Source organism: Protopterus annectens, chromosome 2.part1, assembly GCF_019279795.1.
Source record: "Protopterus annectens isolate FY-2018-M chromosome 2.part1, PAN1.0, whole genome shotgun sequence".
NCBI classification, from domain to species: Eukaryota; Metazoa; Chordata; order Ceratodontiformes; family Protopteridae; genus Protopterus; species Protopterus annectens.
The window spans coordinates 740,106,400-740,127,611 of NC_056729.1; the positions used below are offsets into that span (position 1 = coordinate 740,106,400).

At 38.4% G+C, this 21,212-nt stretch overlaps 1 protein-coding gene across 1 annotated transcript in view; it reads left to right on the forward strand.

Moving 5' to 3' along the window:
- Window positions 1–21,212, forward strand: part of RXFP1 (relaxin family peptide receptor 1) — a 1,244,683-nt gene that overhangs the window by 839,707 nt on the left and 383,764 nt on the right. Inside the window, exon 10 of the mRNA XM_044062454.1 lies at window positions 20,082–20,150. Within this exon, the coding sequence (XP_043918389.1) occupies window positions 20,082–20,150 (69 nt within the window). The remainder of the gene's footprint in view (window positions 1–20,081; window positions 20,151–21,212) is intronic.

Sequence of the window (21,212 nt, forward strand, 5' to 3'; positions counted from 1 at the left end):
TCAATTGGCACTCCCTTCTCCCCCACTTTGTACAACCATGGTTTCCTCAATCCTCCAACAACTTAAAGTCCCCTGCTTCCTCCTTCTCTTTCTGATTCCTTTATGCTATATCACCGCTTACTCTTCCTTTGCTTATACAATTCCTCCAACAAAAATAACTTCCCCCTCAAACTCCCTTCACCATAACTCTTTATCTCACTTCCATTCTATCTCTTCTTATCTTATCCCACCCAATCAACTTTATCTGTTCCACTATAAAATACTATCCACTACTGCTACTACAGTTACACACAAATTAACCTTATATCCAACTAAACCCTCTATCTCTATACCAAAATTTCTTAGGTCTTTTCAACTCAATAATATATTCTTAGCCAGAGATATCCACCCCAATCCTGGCCCCATTCTCTTTGCCAACAATAATCACCCAACTCCATCTCTCCCACCCCCAAACATATTAAAAATCTTCACCTTGATCTCCCAAAGTCTCAATAACAAAGTCCACCTCTTCCAGGCCTGGTTAACCCACAACCAACCAGACATCTTAGCCATTTCTGAGACTTGGCTTAAACCCCATATCTCTGATTCAGAAATACTTCCCCCTGGATACCACATTATTAGAAATGACCGACCTATAAAAAAAGATGGAGGCTCTGCCATAGTTTACTCTAAATCACTAACTGTAATTCCCCTCCAAATTCCAGTTCCTCAATTTGAAAATACTGAACTTACAGCTGGACTACTGAAACTAAATACACACAAAAATATCTGTATTATTGCCCTATATATCTCCCCTGGAAATAATATCCCCATCCTCGAAGACATTCTCCAATGGGCTTTTACTAAAGTTAACTACGAAACATACATCTTAGGTGATGTAAATATCGACTGGAATAAAATTAACTCTCTCTCCCCCTCCCTTGCCATCAACCTTTATAACTTCACTCAAACAATCCAGCATATAACTAGACCCAACAAAACTAATCCCCCAGGTTCCTCTATTGACTGGATCCTAGTCTCCAATCCAAACAAAATCACTAATTCTGGAACAATTCCAGACACCATTAGTGACCACCTCCCAGCCTTCATTCATCGCACTACCAACTCTTCCCCTCACCAACATCAATACATCCTAACTCATAATCTTAGTAACTTCAACCCCACAACCTTCTCAAACCTATTCAAACAAATGAACTGGCAAGACATTAGAACTCTCCCTCTTGATGCTGCTATCAACTACGTCAACTCTGTTTTCTTAGATACACTTAACTCTCTCGCCCCTATCAGAAATAAAAGGGTAAAAATAAATACCGCTCCTTGGTTATCTAAACATACTAAACAAATTATGCATCAAAGGGATAAACTATGGAAGCTGTTCCAAAACAATAAACTGCCCAACACCTTGCTCAAATATAAGCAACTACGTAACCAAGTAAAACAACTAATTACCAAGGACAAAAAATCCTATTACTCCAACCTCCAATCTAACAATAACAATAACCCCAAAAAATTCTGGAACTCTATAAACTGTCTCCTTAATCCCGGTTCCATAAATAATCCCTGTCCTGACCCAAATAAATCTGACCAAGAACTATGCTCAGAATTTAACTCTTTCTTCTTACAAACAATATCTGACCTAACTAAGACCTTCCCTCCAAATATCCCTTCTGTTCCCCTTTATTCTCCTTCCAATTCCTCCAATAACCCTCCCCTTAAATATGAGCTCAAACCTGTCTCTACTAACTTCATAAAAAAACTTATATCTAAACTTAAACCCTGCTCTAATGCCCCTGACAATATTCCCTCCTCCTTTCTAAAATGTGCTGCAGATGGGATAGCACTCCTGATCAGCATCATTATTAACAGATCTATTAACGAATCTTACGTCCCCAAATTATGGCGCTCAGCTTATATCCTTCCACTGCACAAAGGAGGCAAGAACACCAACATCTCAAACTTTCACCCTATTGCTCTACTCTCACCTATCTCTAAAATCTTAGAAAAGTGTGTCCACTCCCAACTTATGCCTTTTCTAACCAAGAACTATCTTCTAAGACCTACCCAACATGGCTTTCGTTCTGGTCATAGCACTACTACTGCTCTATTATCCTACTTCGAAACTATCAATCAAGCCCGAGACTCAGGTCACCTGGTCTCTACTGTCTTGCTTGATCTCTCTAAAGCCTTCGACACTGTTTCTCATAATCATCTTCTCCTTCAACTATCAAACCCGCATCTCCTAATTCTCTATCCTGGTTCTCTAGCTACTTATCTGATAGGTCTCAGGCAGTCAAATGGAAAAACTCCATCTCCTCCTTCCTACCCACCCCAACAGGTGTACCACAGGGATCCATCCTGGGACCCATGCTCTTTAATATTTTTATTAATAACTTTCATTCTTCTATCCCCGATGCCAAAATTGTTCAATACGCAGACAATTCAACCATAGTCTGCTCTGCCACAAACAGCTCTGAACTGCTTCTCAAAACCCAAGCTGCCTTCTCAACCACTGAAAACTGAATGCACAAAAACCACCTCTCCCTTAATGCTAACAAATCGAAAATTCTCCTCTTCTCCCCTAGAAAATCTTACTCCTTCGATAAAGACACTTTCAAAGTCCTTAGCAACTCTAAATCCACTATTGAAGTTGTTCCCTCTGCAAACCTCCTAGGTGTTACAGTCGATGAATTCCTAAAGTTCGACATACACATTCAACAAAATATTAAAAAAAAACATCAAAAACTAGGCATGCTATACAGGAATAATCACTTTCTCTCTCTCACCACCAGGCACACTCTGGCCACTACCTACCTTTTGCCCTCTTTACTTTATGGAGCCTCTCTCTTAACCAACTTGTCATACTCTATCACCTCCAAACTAGAAAGATGCTATAACAAAATCTCTAAATTTGCCTCCCACTGTAAAAACTCCACCCATCATTGCCTTTCCCTTCAATCCCTAAATTGGCTAGAACTACCAAACTACCTAACCTATCTGCAGCTCACAACAGCACACAAACTTATATTTCAGCCATCTAACTGTCCTGCTCTAGCTAATATCCTTCCTTCTTACACCCCTAAGAAATCTCTCAGATCTGAACATCAAAATCTGATTGCTATCTACAAACCTAAAAGTCCTGCTGGCCAACTTCTCCTCTCTTTCACTATCGGTAAGGCTTGGAACTCTTTCCCTTCCTTGCTAAGAACAATATCGAGCATTGAAAATTTCAAAACTCAGCTTTTCAAACATCTGTCCACTAAGTGGAAATGCTCCTGCTTTCACCCTACCTAAAACTATTCAAAAACTCACCAATATCCTACCTAGAGTGTAAAAAGGTGAGGCAGTCCTTTAGTCCACCCCAACTAAAAACTATCCAAGAACATATTCATACCACATGGAGTGCTCCATTGCACTCAAAATGTCCCAGCAACTTATCCTCATATCCCTTCATGTAAATATTGTAAATAGATTTCTTAACTCTCTTCTCTATGTGCTTATATAATGCATTTTCTCAAACTACTCTATAAGAATACCTTTACAAATGTGTAACCTTCTAAGAATGTGCTTGTGTGCGCAAATAATGCATTGTCTTAAATTACCCTATAAGAACAGATTATAATTGTATAACCTTTTAGAATAACCTTAGTGAAGTTGTAGTTGAATTTGTTGTAATAATGAATGTTCCTATTGTACAAACTGGTCACCTCAATGTATCATTCATATTTTATATTTCTGTATTTTGTATTTGTACATTTGGAGCTTTTCTCCCCGGGCCTCCACTGAAAATGGGTCCTCAGGGCCCAGTGGACTTCCCCAGTAATCAAACTGGAAATTAATAAATAATAATAAATAAACCCCTCTCCCAATCACTCACCACTCGAAACTGCAATACTCTTATTTTATAGCATCTCTAACCAAGGATTCCTCAGCATCTAATCTCAATCTCACTCAATAGTCACATGTTACCACATCCACTTTCATCTTTAAACCTGTGCCCACATCCTATAAAAAAACTACTCTTAAACAAACTTAAACCATGCTCTTCCTCAGCTGATGACCTTCCAAGCAAGTACCTAAAAGTAGCATTGCCTATGCTGTCTCAAAGTTTCTCCTTTGTGCAGAGGAATAATAAAGGTCAGTCCAGGAGTCCCACAATCCCTCTCTCTCCGGAAAGTCACACATTATTCCTCAGCACAAATGAGGAAATTCAACAGACATGAATAACTTTAGACCTATAGCAGTCTTATCCCCCCTCACCAAAATACTTGAAAAATGTATTCAGAAACAATTGCTAGACTATCTTCTGCAGGAAGAACTCCTATCCCCTACACAACATGGTTTCCAACCTTCCCATAGTACTAGCACTGCCCTTCTAACCTATATAGATACTGTCAATAAAGCTAGAGCTAATGGCAAACTAGTCTTGTCCTTATTTCTAGACTTGTCTAAAGCCTTCAACACAGTTTGTCACAGCAAACTCCTACTTCAAATCTCCTCACTAGGTCTCCCTCAGCCCACCCTTCTGTTGTTCAAAAAATACCCGTCCAATAGGTATCAGTCAGTAAAATGGCACTCTGTGCTCTCTCCTTACCTCCCCATCATCAGCGGTATACCACAAGGCTGTATCCTTGGTCTCCTTAACATTTTCAGCAATACCCCCTATACTTCCACACAACAGGACACCCTAATACAATACACAGATGATTCCACTGTCATTTGCACATCTGACAACATGGTACACCTCCAAAAAATTACTCAGGAAGCCTTAACAGCCACTGAAACGTGGCTTTGTAAGTCATTAGTCATGCTCAGCCCAAAAAAAAGGCCAAACTACTATTTTTTTTCCCAAATCCCTCTCTCATGAAAAAACTAAATTTAAAGTCCTCTCTCTTGATAATACAATCATTGAACTCACTTTTCATAGCAAACTATTAGGGGTGATAGTGGATCATAATCTTACATTCAACCTCTATATACAAAATAGCATAAGAAAAACTTTTAAAAAACTAGAGATGCTTTAAAGAGCCAAAAACTTTCTCACAAACGCAACTGAAACTATACTAGCTGCAAATTATCTCCTCCCTACACTTCTTTATGACACTCCCATCTTTATTAACCTCCAAGCTTCACAAAAATTAAAACTTGAACAATGCTATAACAAAGTTGCTAAATTTACAGCACATACCTCTTTCAGACCCCACCACTATATAGCACTGAAAAGCCTAAACTGGTTAGAACTGCCACATCAACATACACAACTTTTTACCACATATAAAATTATCCAGCATTCATCTACCTGTCCAGCACTAAAAAACATTCAACACAACTATCTTCCCAGTCAGTCACTGCAATCCAGTGAAAAAATGTTTGTCTAAAAACCTACCAAATCTGCTAGGCATTGTCTGTACTCGCACAAGATTGCTAAGGCCTGGAACTCCTTATATGTATCCATCAGATCTATACGCTCCCTCCCATCTTTCAAAATCACTCTGAAAGATTTCCTAGCTAAATATTGCTCTGTTCTTGTTCAGAATCAGGATAAACTATATCTCTAAATGTGAACAAGTAACTTTTCATTCATTATACCTCCTTACTTTCCCTTCTTCACTTACTTCCTTACCGCTATCTAATTTGCTTCCCTGACTCTCTTTCTCTCTCTCTCTCTCTAAATATACCATAAGCCTGTTTTTCCCTCACTTCATATTGCAATTCCTCTTTGTATTAGAGTAACTTACCTTTAATTTCTCATCAAACTGTCTAAAATTCTTCTAAATATTAAATGATTGTCATATACCTTGCATCCATTCTTGATCAATATTTTTATATTATGTCTAATTTGTTATAATTATTTAAACTGCAGATGTTTTTATTTTTGAAGATTGCAAAATTATTGTTCTAAAAATGTTATGTAATAATTTGCAGTTTTTCTCCCTGGGCTTCTAATGAAAATGAACTTGTAGCCTGCTTGTGTGTGAAAAATATTCTTCATTGTCCACTGGTCTTGCTGAATGGTTAAAAAGTGTATTCACTCAGTGCAGAAAGATCAAGATTTTAGAAGATTGTTATCTAGTTCAATGTATGTTTGATTATGCAAACTACCATTGGTCCCAATTAATTTGGATAATCGACTCTCCACTGTATATACAAATACATGTGTAATAATAATTATATATATATATATATATATATATATATATATATATATATATATACACACACACACACACACACACACACACACACACATATATGTATAATACGTATAGGTGTATTTAAATGTAGTGGTGTGCAGAAAACTCAGCAGTAACTACATTAACCTGAGCACTTCAATACTTCCCTAAACTGATGCTGTCCTTTTTTTGACTGAGAGAAAAAATAAATAAACCTAACAGTGACAGACACCAGACATAGTTTAAATAATGAAACTATTAGGGAAAGGGTGTTTAGTAAGGTGATCTGTAAGACTGGGATGAGGGGCGGTCATCAGACCTATCACTGAGTACAATGCCTCCTTTGGTATGTACCTAACCAGGCATATCCAACAACTGGAACATCCACAGAGGATCCTCACTAAAAGATTATAGAGTGTAAGTAACATGTCCTGTGCAGACCACCTCAAGGCTATCCCTGTCTTCTGTCTCCTACTGGCAGTTGAGCGGAGATCTATGCCTGGAATACAAAGTATTGTCAGTCCCCACTCTGATGGACCTCTTGCATATCTGCAACACAAACAGCACCAGAATTACTTGTTCTAAAGTCTTAAACCTTTCCTGTGATATAAATAGCACCTGCTGGAGAGACAGGTATGTACTCCAGAGACAACCCCGTTACTGGAACAGGCTCCCCATCCATGTTAAACAGAGTTCCTCCCTAACCCAATACAAGTGTAACTTGGACAATTGGATAAGGAACAGGAAATTCATCCATGGTTTGGCACCTGTGTCTCAAATGGACACAGGAAGCCTATAAATGGTGTATCTCCCAGGCCCCTGCTTGTAAGTATTTCATCTCTGAAGTCCCAAAGGTACCAGAACTGGTTAAAGATTTGGGATGCATGTCTAGGCTTAAAAAGGTCCTTGTGGTCATTAGCCACATAAACACCTATGAACATATGAAGACTTAGCATAAAGGTAATTATTATATAATGCAAAGAGAAAAGACTTATCCAAGCTGTACATCATCTGCAAAGGTGGTAATATTTTTTCTAAATTAAAAAAGTGTGGGATGATGGCCTCACTGGTGGAATAGAGGGATAGAGCTCTAACTATAGCCCAGCCAACCTGGATTTGATTAGCAGCTTGAGCAACTGACAGACCGGCAAGGGAAGGGATGGGCACATCGATCCAAGGTGGGCAGGCATTCAGTGATACAGTTCCTAAGGGGAGGCATGGTCTTAAGAGGAAAGGAGCTCTTAGATGTAATCAAAGAGTGTGGGGTTTGTGGAGTGGGAGTAGGTAGGTTATTCATAAAAAGTACCCCTCCCTGGACAGAAGCACAGACAAGAGAAGCCCCCTGGATACACTCAGAATCCATGACCATCCCCAGTTAAAATGGAGTAAATCCAGAGGGGGGTGGAGAGTAGATGGTAGATCCACAGTGGACATTAAGTACTGGGGGCCAAGCCAGTAAAGATAAAGTCTGAATGCACCAAAATGTGGGATGATTAAATCAATTAAAATTTAATAGTCTTGAAAACAGAAGTTCCACATACAAGTTAAAAACTGAGGTGAGAGAGTACAATCTTGTCTAATACCTGAGTTTACTGGAATAGGTTTAGACAAAGGTCTCACTAATCCATAATATTGTTGAAAAATTTGCATAATCAGTCTTAGCAATATAAGAATCCGGAAAATGAAATCTATAGCATGTTAAAAAGAAAGCTAAGGCATGCACTATCAAACATTTTTGATAAATCAATTGAAAAAAAAGACAGGGCTGCCATGGTGGTGCAGCAGTTAGTGTTGTCACCTCACAGCAAGAGGTTCTCTGGTTCAATTCTCAGCTGGGGTGCCTTCTGTGTGGAGTCTGCATGTCCTCCCTGTGGTCGCGTGTGTTTCCTCCGGGTGCTCCGGTTTCCTCCCACATCCCAAAGACATGCTGTAGGTGGATTGGACACTCTACATTGACCCTAGGTGTGAATGTGTGCATGTGTGTGCCTTCTGTGGAAGGTTGGGCGCTGGGCTGGCAACTCGACAATGTAAAAACTCCACTGCCAATCATGAGCGGACAGGTGATCTGCTGTGGCAACCCCTAACCGGGAACAAGCCGAAAGAAGAAGAATTGAAAAAAAAGATGCAGATCTTTTTCCTTTAATTAATAGTCAATAAAGACTTTAAAGTGAGAGACTTAAAATAGTTTGTCTGTCAATGGTGAACCCAGACTGAATGGCAGATATTATATCCTGGACACTGATTTTAAGCCTGTTAGCCAAGATATATGCAGTTATTTTATATCAGTGTTAGTACATTTTGTCTATAGTTTGGAATGGACCAATGCCTCTAAACTTAATTTTGATAGAGGTATTATTAATTGATTAAAATATGGATCATAAAATATTGGTTCAACTTCATAAACATTGGATAATACATTAGAAATTTTAACAAATAATAGTTTATAGAAATTAGGCTATTATAAGCATTAAAATGTAAAACTGAGAGTTGAATTCCGTCTAAAGTAAGACTACCCTCAAAATTACTATAGTGATGAGGCGCTGACTTAACCTTTAAGTGCAGAGAATTTAATCAGGTAGCAGGATATCAAATGATTAAAGTATTCACACATAAAATTATTTATTTTATTTTACTTTATTTTATTTTATGTTATTTTATGTAAGACTAGTCCTGCATTGGATTAAATAACAAGAGTATTAATCCTCTAGGCTAAGTAGATCTCAAACTGTTTGAAATAAGATCTGCAGTTTCCTGCCTGGTAACTTCATTCCCTTGGTAGATACAATGACATCATAAATGTTTTCTGGTCTAATTAATAGGTACTTCAGGTAGTCAGCATATGTATTATATGAGACAAATGTGAATAAAGGAAATGGCATGTCGCAGCACATGACATTTGTGCTATTTTGCTTTTTTTGGTGCTGTATGTGTAAAACAACTAGTGACAATGAAAGCATTGGATGTGACATTATGCTGTGCGATTTTAATATAGGACTGCATGCACATTTGAAATGTGGAATACGTATACAGAAACACTGAACATTAGCTCTGAGATAGTATGCATATATAGTTATCCACAAAGACAGAAAATTAAATGTCATAGGTTCATAGGTTCATAGCTTCATACTAGGCTATCTTCCCTAGGGCATTTATAAGCCTAGCCAGAGTGTGCTTGGCTTTCGCCACCCATTTTAAATTAATTTTGCTATGCCTTTTTTTGAGGTTAGTATACTGTGCCTCTGTCTAACAGTGACACAGAAGTGATACCCGGGGTAAACCTACGATCTCCCATCCATTCATCAAGATTCCTCTTGAAGGGAGTCAGTGAGGGACTCTGCCTAACATGGACTGGGATTTTATTCCAGAGTGAAGGGAGCCTCTGGGTTATGAATCTGTCCCTCCAGCATGTCCTGTTTATTTCAGTGCTGAGGTTCAAGTCTCTCGAGCACGTAGCTCGATGGGATTTGGATTTTCTGAGGTGCGGCATGTCCATTAATTCCGGGTTGGACATGGCTTTATACGTCAGGCACAGATCGCCTCTGAGCAGGCGGTATGCCACTGAGTAGAGCTGGAGTTTCTTTAACCGGGCAGCATATGGCATCTGTTTGAGCTCTTTGATCCTCTTGGTGAGGTACTTTTGGGGTCTTTCCAGTTGCTGTAGGTGTCTGGTAAGGTACATCCCAAAAGGGGCATTGTACTCAATTATGGGCCTGATGAGGGATGAGTAAAGAGGCACGATGACCTCCCTGATCTAGATGTGAATCCCTTCATGATTAGGTGGGCTATATAAAATGTTTTTCTAACCACTTTGGCCACGTGGTTGTCAAATGAGAGATTGCTATCAACTTGGGTCCCCAGGTCCCTAATGACTTCTTCTGTACTTAATGGATTACCACCTATGTGGTAATTTGTGGGCACTTTGTTTTTGCCAAAGGGGATGACTATACACTTTTTGGCGTTTAGCTTGAGGCCATGGCTCTGGCACCAGTTGTCTGTTTCTATGAGGCCCTTTTGGAGGATGCTTGTGTCGGCTGGAGAGTTGATTATGGTGCCCAGTTTGCAGTCATCTGCGAACTTGCTCAGCCACAGTCCTTCTGTGTTGGGCTGTACCGCTGAGAAATATATACCGAACAAGAGAGGTCCCAGGACTGAGCCTTATGGGATGCCACTTGTAACTGGTTTGGAGTCTGACATGGCTCCAGCAATTCTAACCATGTGGGTTCTGTCCTTGAGCCAGTTTTCAACCCATCTAGTGACATAGGGGTTTATATTTAAGCTGGTGAGGTTATCTATAATGCCCGAGTGGGGTATTTTATCGAAGGCTTTTGCGAGGTCCAGGTAGGCTGTGTGGACCACCTTCCCCTCATCAATGGCCTTGGTGACTGTTTCAAAGAAATTGACCAGGTTTAAGAGGCAGGATCTGCCCTTAACAAAGCCAAACTGGGTAGGATCCAGTGTCTGTAAGTCCCCAATATCTTTATTTATGAGGTCCATGATGATCCTTTCCATAGCTTTGCAGACCAAGCTAGTCAGGCTTATGGGGCGATAGTTTCCAGGATCCGTTGAGGCACCACCTTTGTGGAGAGGGACCACTGTTGCTGTACGCCACTCTTTGGGTACATCTCCTGTAGTAAGGCTAAGATTGAACAGTAGTTTTATGTTTGGGTTTAGCTCTTCTTGGAGTTCATGTAGGACGCAGTCTGGGACACCATCTGGTCCCATTGATGCTGTGTTTTTTGCTTTGGAGGGGGCAGCTCTTACCTGAGCATCTGAGATGTCAGGGGGGCAGCACTCTGTTGGGATAGATATTTGTCCTTTTGGTGGGGAGGGGGGGAGAAGTTTGCACTGAACCTGTCAGCTAGGATGTTGGCAATGTCTGTGGGCTCGGTGTATTTTTTGTCATTTTGGACTAATTCTGAGCATATCTGGGAATTCCCACCCAGGTTCCTAACATAACTAAAGAAAGCCTTGTGATTATCCTTAGTGTCCTGTGCAATTTTTCTCCCGAAGCTGGCCTTAAACGATTTTATGAGTGCCCATAGTTTTTTGCTAATACTGATCAGAGATGCCTTCCCTTTTTGGGATTTTGCTCTATCATGTAGTAGCTTCCTCCTTCTATTGTATAGTTTGTTTATGGCTGGGGTCCACCAGACAGGACGTCTGCATTTGGAGGATTGGGTCTTGGTTTTATTTGGGATTGTGATGATCCATGCATTCCTGAAGGTGTTCATAGAATGCGTTTATAAAGGATTCTGCGGTCTGGGCCATATTTTCCACAGGCCCGGGGGCTTTGAAGGATTCCGCCTCGGTTTTGAGGCGTGTGAAATTTGCTTTAGAGAAGTTTTTCACTGTGGTTTTCTGGGCAGGGGGTGGGGTCGGGATGTGAATATCCAGTGAGATTAGTTTATGGTCTGATCTTACCAGTGAGGGATACACTTCTGGTCTGGAGCATAGTGTCCCCATGTTGGTGATAATCAGGTCCAGTATGTTTTCCCCTCTTGTGGGAGTGGTAACAAGTTGTTCCATAGCATTTGAGTTTATAAATTCTAGGAACCTTTGGGCTAGGGTGTTGGAGCTAGAGTAATGCTCCCAGTCTATGTTTGGGTAGTTGAAGTCGCCCAATTAATGGTGTTTGGAGAGACCTTCATATTTTCCAGTATTCTCAGGAAGGCCAAGTGGGGTTCCTGTGTTTGGGAGGGTGGTCTGTAGCAGGCTATAAACTGGAAGGCAGTTTTACCCACTGTTAGTTGCACATGGATAGTCTCTGATGCTTTGTGCTGTGCCACCAACCTGGAGGTGTGGGTATCTTTGACGAATATTGATACTCCCCCTCCTTTTGTGGTTCGGTCCAAGTTTTGTGGCCGAAAAGCATGGTATGACGTATAACCTGGTAATGCTGGGGTGCTCTTGGGAGCCCTGAACCAGGTTTCTGTTACTGCACAGATATCGATGTTCTCCATGCTAAGGAGAGTTTCGAATGCGTGCATCTTGAGGTTTAGACTTCTGGCATTGAGTAGCATTACTCTTAGTTTCTTATCCCTTGTGATACCTATGGAGGTGGGTTTGTCTTTTGAGCCTTGCCTAAAAAAGGCACTATGGGGGTAGCAAGAGCCTTTGCCAATATCCGAAAGCCCAGGGGTGACAGGTGCAAGCCGTCCCTAGCAAAGCATCGTGGCTTGTCAAGCATGTCATCCCAGGCTGACAGGTATTGGATCCTCTTTGAATGACACCAATACTTAAGCCAATTGTTGAAATTGATCATCTTGTCTTCATATTGGGGCATCATTCTTGTTGAGGGTAAGATGCTACTCAAGGTCAGGGTCATACCGGCCTGGGCTACATGCTCAGAGAGCTCCTCTATGTCTCTTTTCATGTAGTCCAGGGAGGTACGTCTCAGGTCATTTACACCAGCATGGACAATGACTGAGTCATATTTGTACTTGCTTTGGAGTGACCTGAGTGCTTGTGTTATGTGGTGGATCCTAGCACCCGACAGGCAGCTCACCATGACCTTCTCCTTGTTCAGCCTGGTGAGCGGGACGTCAGTGTGCCTGATGATAGAGTCACCTATTACAAGTGTATCAGGTGTGTTGTTTAGCCCTAAGGCCTGTGACTGTTCGGCACACTGGCTTTGTGAGCTATGTGTTGCACGTGTTTTGTTTTGGGTGTCTGCTTTGGAGGTCTCTGCTGCTTAGGCAGATTTTTATTTAGAGCCTCCGAGTATGTTTTTGTGTGTTTATGTGTTTGGTTTGTTGTCGTGGTAGGTCTATGTGAGACTGGAATTGTAGTGAGTGTGGTTTCCTTCTCCTGACTGGTTACGCCAGGGTATCAACCCTGATTATTCTAGCCATGTACAAATAAGTGGTTTGACTCATTCAGATTCGGCAATACAATTAACCTCCATAGAGTTGTAAGTTTAGCTGTACATTAGAAGTATATATAGTTTACATTTCACTGGCTAGAATAATAATTTACATGTGGTTTCTAAACATTTTCACAGTTTTGAGCTCAGATATTCATGCACCTTTGATCTCATTTTTGTTTGTTTAATAAATGAAGCATTCATGATTACAGAGTCCCAAATATGTGCCTTAAAAGATGCCCGTGCTATATCCAGATGTATTGAGAAATGTTATAACCAAATTTATTGAGAGATTATCTAGGTCATCCAGCAAAATGTCTAGTTAATTATTTTTTAACCAAATCAACAAATCGAGTTCTTCTAATAAGAACTTTTTAACTTTCCAATTCAAAAAGTGATGTCCAAATATAACTTTTTATAGAAATAAGTTGAAAATAAGTGATAGCAAACAAAGAACTTTGAATAGTATGAGTTAGAATGAAAGATTAGATAAAAATTGGTCCTGGGTGATGAAGTGCGAGGGGGAGTAAAATGAACAATCAGTACTGCTGACATAACGATGATGGTCATATACAGACATTGTCTCCAAACCTGTGTCAAAATGGAAAAAAAGCACACTTAGAACTATCCATATTCTGTTCTTTAAAAGGCTGATGACTGCATTTGAGTCCCATTGCTCTCAGTAAATAATGACACTTAAAGGGAGAGTGTGACAAGGCAGTTATCTGGTTATCCACCCACAGATTCAGGAAGCACTGTGAGGTGGGCTACCAGTGTAAGGCAAAGAAAAGTTTTGCTTCAGTGGTCATACAGGACATATTCTGGAGTCTCTAGTCAGATTTGTTAAGTATATAACTTGTAATCTAGCTATTTGTTTAGTATTACCACAATATTATAATGAAAAGAAACATTGTGGCTCTCACAATAAAGCAGAACCAATATATTATCTCCTCAGAATGAGCACTATCCTTCACTAATGTTCTTTTCTTTTTTATTGTCCTAATAAACCATTGTGAGTTGGGTGGACAAATACGTGTAGTGTGTCCAGAAAAATTATATAACAAACTAGTAGGTTTGCTACACAGATAAAGGGCTTAATATCTCACTACCACCAATTTGGTGTGGAATGTCACACCCTTATCAGTCTACCCACACCTTGCATTACAAAGCATTTTCTGAAAAATAAACTTAAAATCCTTAAGATAAACAAATGTAAATGTTTTATGATCAATAAAAACTATTAAAACTGTACAAAAAGCAATGTTATCAGCAAGAGGTATTCATTACAGTGATAATAGTCAATCCATTCATATTTGTTCTGTAAATACTATAATATATTGTAATGCAAACAAACCCAAAATTATATTTTTTGCTACACTTTCAGAAAAAAAATGTCATATTGGAGACTGAACATCCTAGACATATATTGTTAAGACATTTTTGTTCACCACACATAAGCTTTCACATCACATCAAGAAATCCCTTTATGAGTGCATATATATTGAGATATTTACAGAAATATGAAAATGTGCTTTATTTTATAATTAGCAATACAAATTACATTGAATCTCTCTCAAGATGTGCAACTTATAGTGCAAATAACAAAAGACAGTTTTCTACAAAACCATCTAAGGTTTTACCTGATGTCATGCAACAATTTGTGTATAACTTTGTTTTTGAAGTATTACATTCATATGGAAATATTGCTTGTTTTCATAATTGCTAACAAATAACTAGTGATACCTCAGGTTCAGTGTAATATAAATGGACATTGACAGTGAATTTTCCTGTCTCTTACCATATCAATCAATTACATGTAGTACTCTCAGTTATGAAAATATGAACATAAGTATAAACATATTAATAATAATTGACAAATACTGATTAATTTCTCTACTGTAGGATATCATAGACTAACAAACTTGCTGTTATTTTGAGAGAATGATTACCAGAATATATAACACTCTTCTTGATTGTCTACTAAGTTGTATTATTAATTTAGAGCTGTATAATTATCTTAAAATATATGTGCCTACAATACCTATCATACAGGGGCCTCCAAAAATTCATGAGGATCCCCCTTTTTCCCCCTCTTAGACCCATAGTCTCTAGTCAAAAGTGGTGCAAAGAATCCCTCTCAGTTTATGTTAAGAAACATCTGAGATCTGTTTTAGATAAAAAATGAATGCATTTAAAGGGACTGGAAGCATTTGTATGTTCTTATGACTAACTGGAAGAATCATAATAGTAATTATTTATTACTTACCTTGGACGTTCAGTCTTTATTCACTGTCATTCCTAATATAATTGTGATTGACATAATCAAACAGTATTTAATGAAACCATGTGAACATGACTTTAAGCTCATTGATATAATTTGTTTATTAATTGAGCTGGTCTTGGTGAATAATGGTTTTATGTTTAGTCAGGATGTGTACTTGCAGAAAGATGGTCTGGCTATGGGCACATCCAGTGCCAATAGCTATGCCAATATGGTAATGGCTACATGGCAAGAAGACAATATCTTGAAATCTCCGTGATGGCAACAGGTGGCTTTTTATCGACATTTTGTAGGTGACCCCTTCATATTATGGACAGGTAGTGAAACAGATTTATTATTGATTCATGAGAGTTTAAATACTGGTACAGCTTTTTTGAAATTTAGTATGAATAATTTGTACAATGAAACAGACTTTTTAGATGTGAGGATTTGTAAAATGTTAGATGGGAATCTGAGCACTAAGATACATTGGAAGGAATGTTATAAAATACATTATTACACAGAGGGAGCTTGCATTTGTGACCCATCCTACATTTTTAGGAATATAGTTAAAGAACAGGGATGGAGAGCTTTAAGGTTAAATGCTGATAATGATGCTTTTCTGAATGAATTGGGTGATTTGAAATGAATACTCACAGAAAGGGAGTACAATGAAAGGTATATTGAAACTATTCTTGAGGAGATCCTGAGTTTAAGATCTATACTATCAAAACCTTATTTTTCTAAGGCTAAAGGTCTAAACAGCAACAATGGTAAGAAAGACAAGGATATGGTTCAGGTACCTGTTTTTTATTCAAGTAATGTGAATTTGGTAGTTGATGTGATAAAGAAATATTGGCCTATTTTGACAAGTGACTGAGATTAAGCAGTTAGGAGTGGAAAGACTGAGCTTTTTATTTAAAAATACTCAAGGTTTGAGTCTCTCAAGGAATAATTGGCTTGGCTTAAAATGGCTTGCAAGGGCAGTTAGCTTAGTACTAATCTATGAATATATATATATATATATATATATATATATATATATATATATATATATATATATATATATATATACTATTCAGGAACTTTCAAACATCCGGATACAGGTAGAGAATTTATTTTTAAAGTTCAAGCAAATTGCAGTACTCTCCTCATGATTTATTTGGTGCATTGTACTACATGTTTATCATTTTATGTTGGTAAAACTAATAGGAGATTCAGGGATAGGATTAGGGAGCAGTTATACAACATTAAAAATGGCATTACTACGAATGCCCTGGCCAACCATGTGATTCAGAATGATTCAACACATAACTTTAAATTTTCTGATAATGGAAGTAGTTAACCAATTACCGCCCCATAACTATTCTCTCTCCACTTTCCAAAATACTAGAGAGGTGCATACACTCTCAGGTCTCAGACTACCTCCTTACTAACAACCTCCTTTCCAGTACTCAGCATGGTTTCAGACAAAACCATAGCACCACCACTGCTTTACTCTCCTTTACTAACACTGTCCTTCAACATAAAAACAATGGCTATCTCTCCTCTGCTACTTTCCTAGACCTATCTAAAGCATTTGACATGGTCCCACACAAACAAATTATCTCTATCCTCAGTAACCTATCCTTCTCTCAGTCAGTCACCAACTGGTTTCAGAGTTACCTGTCTGACCGCCAACAATCCATTGCATGGAAGAATGACATATCTCCCCAACTACCTGTCTCCATAGGGGTTCCCCAAGGATCCATCCTTGGACCCCTACTCCTCTCTGTTTACACCAATAATCTAGCCTCTGCCACCAAACATGGCACACTCATACAATACACAGATGACTCAACCATCACCTGCTCAGCCCAGCTGCCCAGTCCCTACCTAAACTGCAAAAAGTCACACAGGAAGCCTTTTCCTCTGTTGAAACTTGGTTATCCGATGCCCAATTAATACTCAACCCAAACAAAACTAAACTACTCATCTTCCAACCCACCAAACATACTCAAAACAACTCTCACTTTAACATCACAGCAAAAGACAACACCACTATATACCCAACTGAACACACCAAATTGCTAGGAGTGGAAATAGACAATAAACTAAAATTTGACATTCACATATCCATGACCATAAAAAAGTCCACAAAAAACTAGGAGAATTATACAGAAATAAGCAACTTCTCACCGAAGCAGCAAAGATTTCAATAGCAAATTCCCACCTTATCTCCACCCTACTTTATGCCTCTCCAATGTATACCAACCTAAGGCAATGCGATCTAAACAAGCTAGAGACCTGATACAACAAAATCGCCAAATTCGCCACATGGGCATCCTACCATAGTCACCACTGTCTCTCACTTGCTGAACTGGGCTGGCTTGAACTCCCTCACCTCCTTCAGTGGTATCAACTCTCACTCGCCCACAAACTAGTAAACCATCCACTAAATGTCTAGTGACTCTACACATATATATATATACATATATATATATATATATATATATATATATATATATATATATATATATATATATATATGTATATGGGTCACCTTCAGATGCCCGAAATCGCATTTCACCGACACGGAATCCGATGGGTCGAAAACACCGACAACGCAGATGACCGACAAGGTGAGAACCCGACGGACTCGGTAAGTGTGCGATAGAGTGAGGGATTTAGTGTTAGGGAGCGGACAGGTAAGTGTGCGATAGTGAGGGACTGTGGGTTTAGGGGTGGGTTAAGTGAGTTAGGGTTAGGTGCAGGTAGGGTGTGTGCGATAGTGAGGGACTGTGGGTTTAGAGGTGGGTTAAGTGAGTTAGGGTTAGGGTGCAGGTAGGGTGAGTGTGCGGTAGTGTCGGATCTTGGGGTTAGGGGTGGGTAAGTGAGTTAGGGTTAGGGTGCAGGTAGGGTGATTGTGCGGTAGTGTCGGACCTTGGGGTTAGGGGTGGGTAAGTGAGTTAGGGTTAGGGTGCAGGTAGGGTAAGTGTGCGGTAGTGTCGGACCTTAGGGTTAGGGTTTGGGTTAGGGATAGTGGATATGTTATGTAGTGTACTGTGTTGTTTACGTGTAGTGTGTTGGTGTAATGGTATTTGGTGTTTTGCGTTGTCGGTATTTTTTGTTGTCGGTCTTTTGGTGTCGGTGATTTGTGTGTCGGCGGTTTGGCGTTTCAGGCATCTGAAGGTGATCTATATATATATATATATATATATATATATATATATATATATATATTTTTTTTTATTACATCATTTATTATGTTTTTATAGTAATAAATATGTTTAAGCCCAATTAGAAAGGTTGTGTTTATGTAGATAGGGAACTGCAGCTTTAGATAAACATCAACAGTGATTGGTATGTAACGTTGCTAAGTCATTACTCCATAAAGTAATACGATTGTTTAGTTTATTTTTGAATTGTTTTATATAAAATAAGTATCTCGTTCTGTTACAGTGTCTGAAAAAGTAGTTTTTTAATGATGGTAAAAGTGCTTAGAATCTATTAAAGTACATTGTATTAAAGTTTGCGTTTTATTTTAGACCCCTACGTTGTCTTGGTTCACTTTTTATGCGGTTCTGGATTTATCGTACTGTCATTTTGTTAATAACCCCTTGAACTTTCTAATACCCCTTTTATTAGTTGGTTAGTTACTTAAGTAAAGAAGCCAGACTCCCAGAAATGTTGGGACACCATAAGGAGCTATGGGCATGAACCAGAAGTATACAAAAAAGGCACTGTAGGCTTGAATGAGGTATGTAAATTGTTGTATAAATTACCATGAAAATGTAGCCTGTATAATAAGAACTTGAAAAAAGGTAGACAAAGTTAGCCTGCTGTAATGAAAGCATATGGCAACATACACATTTCTGAGTGTAATGTTCTGTACAGGCTAGTACGTGTTAGAGTTAGTATTAAAAAATGAAAGAAAAGTACTCGCTGTTTTGCAGTAAAAGGGATGGTGATTCAAATGTTATTTTGTCAATCATGTGTTAGTTTGGGGAGCTTCAGCTCCAAACACTAATTAATCCTTCACTGGTGGTTTGGTCAGCAATCACTCCATACAGTATTAGTAAGTGAAAGTTCAGCCAGCCATTAGGTAAAGGGAATCTACTGCTAAAACATTCTAATCTTATATGACTATTCCCCTTAAAGGGATTAGTACAGATTTGTTTAGAGTTACTGAAAAGAGTTAAGTAGTCAGTCATCAACCATTATAGTGAGTACTTTACATAACAGTACTATATCCTGACAAGCTGCTTCAAGATATATTGTTTGAGTACTACTCATTTGTAGGGATAAAATGATTTGATTTTTCTGCTTTTTTCTTTGAGTTTGAAAACTGTTGACTAGGAATGTTAATTAGAATGCACTTTTCTATATTTTTGATATATACAAATTTGAATGGTTAATGCGGTCGGAAAGATTGAGTGATTTGTTTTTGTTTGTATCTTGTACACCAACCTACTGAAAAAGATTTCACATTATTATCTGTTCATATGTCTGTTGCAACATTTTTTTAACTTTTTATCTTGTGGTTGGCATGATTTCATATATACATACCAGATATTTAATATTTTTTTTCTTTCTTTTAGAACTGGATGACACACTTATTAATTACCAAATAAAAATGTTATTGATTTTATGTAACTAGAGCTAATAAGGCATCAAGACATGTGTTAACTACTGAAAATAAAGTTAAGGAGATTTTAAGAAACGTATACTATAGTTTTACCATCAGAACTACTTAAGGCCATTGCATAATAAAATTATCATCTGAATTTTCTGGTTTTTGTTTTGTCAGGGATTTTGAAGGGAATCACATCCGTGAACTGAAAGAAACTGCTTTCCAGTCCTGCAACTTAACTGTCCTGTAAGTAATATCTCATGGAACATGGCTCCTGTATTGTGTAATGCTGATGATTATTGGCTTAAAATGCACTTGAATTTAGAAACCAAAGCAATTTATACTGTTTTTAATTATAGAATCTCACAGGTATAATAAGTATTTCCAATAGAACTTAGCATTTCACAGTTTTGCAGTGATGTAACATACAGTAGAAACATCTCAACTTTTGCCCTTTCTCTTGATGATGATGATGATGATTAGTAAATTACCGAGGATTACAAGCAGTCAATACTATTAAACATTAGACTTTCATACATTTTATTGCTCAGAAAATGCATGTTAGTGCAACATCTGTTGCTCAGTTAACTTTTTAAGTGAATTATGTAGTATTTAAAACTATCCCTGACTTTGGTTCTTAGTACCCCCATTATTTTTGGCTTTGTTCAGAACCCGTGCGCACAGAAGTGTAGAAGTATGGTGAAGTATGTATGATTAGCATGAGAATGAAGAAAAGGCTTCCATTCCCTGCTTGTCCAGTAAACACTGTGACTGCCAGTGGCTGTTCATAGGGTCTCTATAGGAGTCAGATGTGACCTGTGAGTGCAGATGGATGCAAAACTTATTTTACTGTTTAGAAGTAAAAGAATAATTTTCACATCCCATATGCTTTCAGTTTGTTCCCTCACTGGTTTAATTTAATTTAGGTGCTTTTATCATGAATAAATCTTAGTCACCTTAATGGCTGTTCCTCCAGTGTTTAATATGTCAGCATTATCTAATGGTAAGACATTAGAATTAATGAAATTACAATATGCCTTGGGTATGTGAAAATAAAAGGTAGCAATGGCAGGAGTAGAGTTCATTGTAACCTCTATGCCTACTCTGTATGGTAAAATTATATTAATTTGCCAAAGAATAAAGGCATGTCAGAACAGATTTTTTTTTACATTAAATTCAGTGCTATCAGACAGTCATCTCACATGAGAACAGTGACTACCTTCTACAAAGTCAATAAACTCTGCATCTCAGGTATACATTTTCTGATTATGAAAGCAAGAAAATGACCAAGTAATATTCAGGAAACCA